At 36.2% G+C, this 7,608-nt stretch overlaps 1 protein-coding gene across 1 annotated transcript in view; it reads left to right on the top strand.

The window, feature by feature from the left end:
* The window catches only part of sqlea (squalene epoxidase a), a 17,417-nt gene extending 11,817 nt beyond the window's left edge, over positions 1 to 5,600 (top strand). The window contains exons 8-11 of the mRNA XM_041245324.1: positions 552 to 694; positions 4,533 to 4,629; positions 5,005 to 5,092; positions 5,369 to 5,600. Of these exons, the coding sequence (XP_041101258.1) occupies positions 552 to 694; positions 4,533 to 4,629; positions 5,005 to 5,092; positions 5,369 to 5,561 (521 nt within the window). The 3' untranslated portion in view covers positions 5,562 to 5,600. The remainder of the gene's footprint in view (positions 1 to 551; positions 695 to 4,532; positions 4,630 to 5,004; positions 5,093 to 5,368) is intronic.
* Positions 5,601 to 7,608: the final 2,008 nt, after the last annotated feature.

Raw genomic sequence — 7,608 nt, 5'->3', positions numbered from 1 at the left:
AATGCTTAATTGTTTTTTCTCTGTCAAAATATGTATAATAGTAACTCTACAGTACTTGCACTGTCTTTCCTTTGCTGTTTTCCACAACAAAATACATATGGTCACAGGCACATTCTTCTGGGTTTTTGTGTGTAGGCATTTTTTTACATTTCGCCACAATTTTGTTTTAAATCCTCTATCGTAATTGTAATACAGCTTTAAACAACCTTCATTCCTGATTGTAGTCTTGTTTTAAATCTCGCAAGCAGAGTCTCTGATAGAAGTGTAGGAATGTGCTGTCACTCAGTAGTTGGGGCAGGTTTAAAGTGTTCAGAACGAATCAATGATAGATGCAAGTCAGGAAGGCGGGACATTGCCCAGAAGCACTGGGAAATGTGTTTGGAATAGTACTACTAAGAATTAGGAAACAATTACTACATTTAGTATTACTAAGTCTCATTAATCCTATTTCATCTAAAACATGTATAATTTGTATATGCTTAAAGTGTAATTTGTACAATAACACAAGTTATCAAGGACGTTTTTCAGAGTAATGTTATATATTGTCCCAGGAGTACTTCTATTGGGAGATGCTTACAATATGAGACACCCTCTGACTGGAGGTGGAATGAGTGTTGTTCTGAATGATGTCCAGATATGGAGAAGCCTTCTACGGAACATTCCCGATCTTTATGATGACATTGCTGTGCTTGAGGTAAGATAGACACATTCTTTATCACTTAGTGTCTGTTAGATTTGTAGCATCCAGTGCAGTTTTTGAGGTTGCACTCCTAGGTGGGTTTGTTCTGTCTTGACTGGCTTGGTGTTTTTTAGTCAAAAATTGCCATCTCCACCTGATGGACACGCTGGTCAATGCAGCCACTACATTGCCCCTTAAGTAGTTACAGAGATCTTTCTGCTTTCCAATGATACTACTGGTAACAGTATCCTGGGAGACAGTCAACATAGTTTTAGGAAAGGGAGATCGTGTCTTAACCTGCTTGATTTTCTTGAGGATGCAACATCGATAATGGATAATTGCAAAGCATATGACATGGTTTATTTAGAGTTCCAGAAAGCTTTTGACAAAGTCCTGCACAAAAGATTAATTCTCCAACTGAATGCAGTTGGGATTCAAGGAAACACATGTACATGGATTAGGGAGTGGTTAACATGTAGAAAACAGAAAGCACTGATTAGAGGAGAAACCTCAGAATGGAGTGAGGTAACCAGTGGAGTACCACATGGATCAGTGTTAGGTCCTCTGCTATTTCTAATCTACACTTAATGATTTAGATTCTGGTATATTAAGCAAACTTGTTAAATTTGCAGACAACACAAAAATAGGAGGAGTGGCAAACACTGTTGCAGCAGCAAAGGTCATTCAAAATGATCTAAGAACATAAGAAAGTTTACAAACGAGAGGAGGCTATTCAGCACATCTTGCTGTTTTGGTAGTTAGTAGCTTATTGATCCCAGAATCTCCTCAAGCAGCTTCTTGAAGGATTCCAGGGTGTCAGCTTCAACAACATTACTTTGGAGTTGATTCCAGACCCTCACGATTCTCTGTGTAAAAAAGTGCCTTCTGGTCGCTCTTCTTTGCAGGCTTTCAAGAGCAGCAATATCCTTTTTGTAGCGAGGTGACCAGAACTGAGCACAATATTCAAGATGAGGTCTTACTAATGCATTGTACAGTTTTAACATTACTTCCCTTGATTTAAATTCAACACTTTTCAAATATATATAAAATGTCATTTGCCATGTATCTGCCCAGTTTTGAATCTTGTCTAGATCATTTTGAATGACCTTTGCTGCTGCAACAGTGTTTGCCACTCCTCCTATATTTGAGTTGTCTGCGAATTTAACAAGTTTGCTTACTATACCAGAATCTAAATCATTAATGTAGATTAGGAATAGCAGAGGACCTAATACTGATCCCTGTGGTACACCACTGGTTACCTCTAATCAGTACTTTCTGTTTTCTTCATGTTAACCACTCCCTAATCCATGTACATGTGTTTCCTCGACTCTCTACTGCATTCAGTTTGAGAATTAATCTTTTATGTGGGACTTTGTCAAAAGCTTTCTGGAAATCTAAATAAACCATGTCATATGCTTTTCAATTATCCATTATTGATGTTGCATCCTCGAAAAAATCAAGCAGGTTAGTTAGACACAATCTTCCTTTCATAAAACCATGTTGACTGTCTCCCAGGATACTGTACCATGTAGGTAATTTTCCATTTTGGATCTTATTATAGTTTCCATAAGTTTGCATATAGTAGAAGTCAGGCTTATTGGTAGTTACCTGGTTCTGTTTTGTTTCCCTTTTTGTGGATCGGTATTACGTTTGCAATTTTCCAGTCTGTTGGTACAACCCCTGTGTCAAGAGACTGTTGCATGATCTTGGTTAGCTGTTTGTAAATAACTTATTTCATTTCTTTGAGTACTATTGGGAGGATTTCAGGGGCCCAGGGGATTTGTTTATTTTAAGCGCTCCTAGTCCCTTTAACACTTCTGCCTCGGTTATGCTAAAGTTATTTAAAACTGGATCTAGACAAGATTCAGAACTGGGCAGACACATGGCAAATGACATTTAATAGAGAAAAGTGTAAGGAACTGCACGCAGGAAATAAAAATGTGCATTATAAATATTATATGGGAGATACTGAAATGGAAGAAGGAATCTATGAAAAAGACCTAGGAGTTTTTGTTGACTCAGAAATGTCTTCATCTAAAAAATGTGGGGAAGCTATAAAAAAGGCCAACAAGATGCTTGGATATATTGTGAAAAGTGTTGAATTTAAATTAAGGGAAGTAATGTTAAATCTGTACAATGCATTAGTAAGACCTCATGGTCACCTCACTACAAAAAGGATATTGCTGCTCTAGAAAGAGTACAAAGAAGAGCGACCAGAATTTTCTGGGTTTAAAAGGCATGTCTTATGCAGACAGGCTAAAAGAATTGAATCTGTTCAGTCTTGAACAAAGAAGACTACACCGCAACCTAATTCAAGCATTCAAAATTCTAAAAGGTATTGACAATGTCGACCCAAGGGACTTTTTCAGCCTGAAAAAAGAAACAAGGACCAGGGGTCACAAATGGAGATTAGACAAAGGGGCATTCAGAACAGAAAATAGGAGACACTTTTTTTTACAGAGAATCGTGGGAATCTGAAACCAACTCCCCAGTAATGTTGTTGAAGCTGACACCCTGGGATCCTTCAAGAAGCTGCTTGATGAGATTCTGGGATCAATAGGCTACTAACAACCAAATGAGCAAGATGGGCCGAATGGCCTCCTCTCATTTGTAAACTTTCTTATGTTCTGTTCTTACTCTCATCCAGCTTATACTGTAGAGGCCTAGTAAGTTCTACATAATATATCTATCTATATGCAGCATATTATATATATATATATATATATATATATATATATATATATATATATATATATATATATATATATATATATATATATACATACATGGCTTGGAAAAATAACAACCTCTGGTTGGTTAAACAGCATCACATGACTGGGTATATATAGCGTATAGCATGGCTTGCATACTAAGCTGCTTCACACTGAATAAATCACTACGCACCACTGCTTTCTAAATTGATAAACTGATACTGATATAAAATGATAAACTGCCATTTTAGTGATATAAAATAAGTGACATTCCACCTATTTCCTTTAATATATTTGGGGATGAAAACAGATAACTGGTACAACACCAACTTGCTGAGTGAAGACAGCAGTCAACCTGAACAAACTAAGCAAAAGTATTCTTCAGTCATGAAAACTTTTAGAAAAGCAGGTAGACAAGGCCAGACACCACCCCCCGAATTACCGGCCTGGGTTTGAAGCGTCTGTGGAAAACTGACTCACTGTCTCCTGACACTACGGTTGGATTGGTGCGTAAAGTCTGGTTCGTTCTTAAACTTAATCTGGCATGACATGGACACGAGGGTGTTCGACAACTAACAAAAATATATTTTGAGATCCGAAAAGATAAAAATGATCTTCAGTATGTCAATAGATCTGGCTTCAGCCTCCATCGCAGCTGCTCTCCTGCTTTCCTCAGTGTTATTTGAAATTCCGCCCAGACTTTCAACATCATTAGCTTGTGCTCAGTCCTCTAGTTGCAAGATGCCACTTTCGATGCATAAATTCACAATAAACAGAGACGTGCAATTTATTTTTAATAGTTGAACAATAAATTGAATTAAATGAAATGTGGGACTATATTACACTGCAGATGTATACACAATATAAGTTTCTGGTTTTGTCTTAATTTAAAATGTGTTTCAATTTTAATTATTTTAATACCCACATCTGCTTACGAATTCCTTTTTGGTGCGGCTTTATATGATTTATCTTAAGTTATTGTTTGTTTAGCTTGCTTTAAACAGAAATGTGTTAGAATCACAGTAAATTATCTTGTACAAGTGTGATTTAAAGTATAGGAGATTACTGAATCTTTAAATGTCTGTACTGTATGTGTTTCTAATGTTTCCTTATGCATAAAAAGGGTTTCCTATTTTTTACAGGCTAAGAAAAAGTTCCACTGGGCCAGGAAGAAGTCCCACTCCTTTGTTGTGAATATTCTGGCACAGGCCCTTTATGAGCTCTTTGCAGCAACTGACAGTAAGTTCTGTCTCCCCTGGTTACAGTTTTTCACACAATAATGGGAAATGTCTTGCATATTTTACACTCCTGTCAAAAAACAGCAAATACACTGTAATGCCAGGCACAATACATGAAAAGAACATGCGCTATGAATAGAATACTGCACACATTTGTTTAGGCAGGATATATTTTGTATGTGTATTGCACCCTTTTGGTTTAACAATGTCACCTCAATTAGTTAACAAAGGGGGTGTTGTATACCCATAGACCTCTTATACCTCTTATGGCCTATTCTGGGTCTCTTTGTAAAATCTTTTTGTAAATTTACTATGGTCCTTTTTCCAGGGCCATTCTCAGGCTGGATTTATGATGTGTTTTTTACTTTCATTTCAGATTCCCTCCATCAGCTGCGAAAAGCCTGTTTCCATTACTTCAAGCTAGGTGGAGAGTGCGTTGCAGGACCCATAGGCCTCCTTTCCGTGTAAGTTAATATTTATTAATTATTAAATCATAATACATATGTAAGATTGCTGGTATGCACAAGGTTGTACAAAAAACATACATTTACATAATGTATGCATTGATTTTCCAAGTTTTAGGTTAGTTATTAGACAGCTTTAAGGGATGGACACATTTCACAAGTAATTGGGCTAACAGAATCAAAATCCAATTCACAGACTTAAGATTTGCCACTAAGGGCTTCATTTGATAAAACATTTAAACATTTTTTCTTTTTTTTTTCTTTTTTACCTGTCAGGCTTTCTCCAAAACCGATGACGCTGATTGGCCACTTCTTTGCCGTGGCTCTTTATGCTGTTTATTTCTCCTTCAAATCTGAACCCTGGTTCACAAAGCCACGAGCCTTCTTCAACAGTGGAGCAATTTTGTACCGTGCTTGTGCCATCCTCTTTCCTCTTATCTATTCAGAACTGAAGTATCTGGTTTATTAAAACTCTAACTCTAAACTCTATACGCTGTATAATGCATAGGCAGGAATTGAAACTTAGCTTTTAATTTATTTCTATCATTTGTATTCCCTCTTTTGCACCTTTCTACATATATAGGATATTCTACAGTAAAGAGTGACCAACTTACAATGCCTATAGGAAGTATTCACCCCCTTTGACTTACCCCAAAAGATTCACAGCTGTAATTGCTGCCAAAGGTGGTTATACCAAGTATTGACTCAGGGGGGTAAATACATCTAACCAAGACTTTTTTTTTTTTTTCATTAACTGTTTCACGATAACAATTTTCTTGCTTCTTCAGTGTTGAATAGGTTGTGAAAATAAAAGTGAAAAAAAAAATCCCATTTAAATGCATCAAGATTTCAGGTTGTAACACAACAAACTGTGAAAACGTCCAAGTGGGGTGAATAAGATAGGCACCGTACATGCTTATGTTACTGAAGGCTTGTAACTTTCCTGCATTTGTCTCTTTTTCTGCAAGGCAATCTGTGTCATGTCTTCCTAAAATAGAGCTCAGAGTTTGTAATTACAAAATGTTGAAAATCCATTTGATAATATTTAATTATTTGTTCTGGTGTATATAAACGCTGAAAGTGCTTGTGCTATTGTGTGGAATTGCATATTGTGTTTGGAGCAGAGAAGAAACCTTGTGCTTTACAGAACAAACTTTCTTAAATTAAATTGTGAACTTGTCAACCACTCTGCTGCTAAATATGTAATTTTAGTACACCTGGTATGTTTTTTTAAATGGCAAAGTTATTCAGCAGATATTAAACAGAAAATGATTGTTACCATTAACACTGTCCTACATCAAAGTGTTCCATAGTACATTGTGACTTTTTTAAAATACGCACAGTAATATGAGGTTTTGTGATGTGAACATAATAAAAAAATTAAAACAATCATAATGAAAACCAACATGTAACAGCGGCAACAACAGAATATAGTGTAAATGTTGTAAAGGTCATATGGTATTCTCTCAAAGCAGTAATTCATCATTTATTGTTTTAGATTAATGCACCAAGATTGTAATTTAGTGGGAAAATTCAGAGGAAAGTTCAACAAGAAAAATATGTATGATACTGAGCATTTTACTGTTTTCAATTGTTAAGCTTAAGCAATAAGCTTTTTAAAGGAACACATCAGCTCTCGCTCTGGATCTGAACTTCCAATGAAAGAAGACAGTACTTTGCTGTACACATTGTATTTTGTCGGCTCACAATAAATAAATAAATAGTTATTTTCAAATAGAGATCAGCTTGTTGATTTCTAAGTCTTGCAGCATTATCTTTGTTGTCGGCAGTTTACCAACTGGAAATAGTTCAGTTGTTCAAATAATGCACTGGAATTGAAAAATTATGTAGTTCATAGAAGTTTTCTTGTTGCAGTTCTTCTGTACGACTGGTACATGACCTAAGGCCCAATTGATGGCCATGCTTCCATCCGTTTTGTGGAGTGACATGGAAACCAAGACCCGCTTTCAGATTAAGGCAGTGTTCCGTTTACTGTTTCAGTCTCTCGTAGGGCAAAGAGCTATGGCTCTCTTCAAAGCTGATTTCAGCCTTTTCTGAACATAATTTTAACCATTTTTCAGAAAATTGGTTATTCTTTGCCTTCTGTGAATTCGAGCACTTATGCTCCCATGACTTCAGAAACTTTCTTCAGAGCAGTTTAGCTTCCATTTCGTTCCTCCGAACTCCAAGCCACTTGTGATCAGAAACCGAGTAAACACAAAGAATGGCTTAGGACCCCCCTCTATTAAGTTAAATTCTGTTATAATTTCATACACAGAGTGATATGACCCAATCTGATGCTACAGCTTGGAACAATATCAGAATCTGGACATATGGACTGCCTTATACAGCTTATACAGCTACTGCTTCACAACATTGATATGGATGTCAAGTAACAGAGCAATTATACAGTATTTAATTAGAAAAAATATCTTAAAATCTAAATGTTTGCTTTATAATACTGTATTAATGTTTGCATCCATTCTATGAATGTTAATTGCATTTTATCGTAAGGT

This window comes from Polyodon spathula, chromosome 3, assembly GCF_017654505.1.
Source record: "Polyodon spathula isolate WHYD16114869_AA chromosome 3, ASM1765450v1, whole genome shotgun sequence".
Classification (NCBI taxonomy): Eukaryota; Metazoa; Chordata; class Actinopteri; order Acipenseriformes; family Polyodontidae; genus Polyodon; species Polyodon spathula.
Note: the sequence above shows the minus strand (reverse complement) of the source record. Positions and strands in the feature narration are given on the sequence as shown.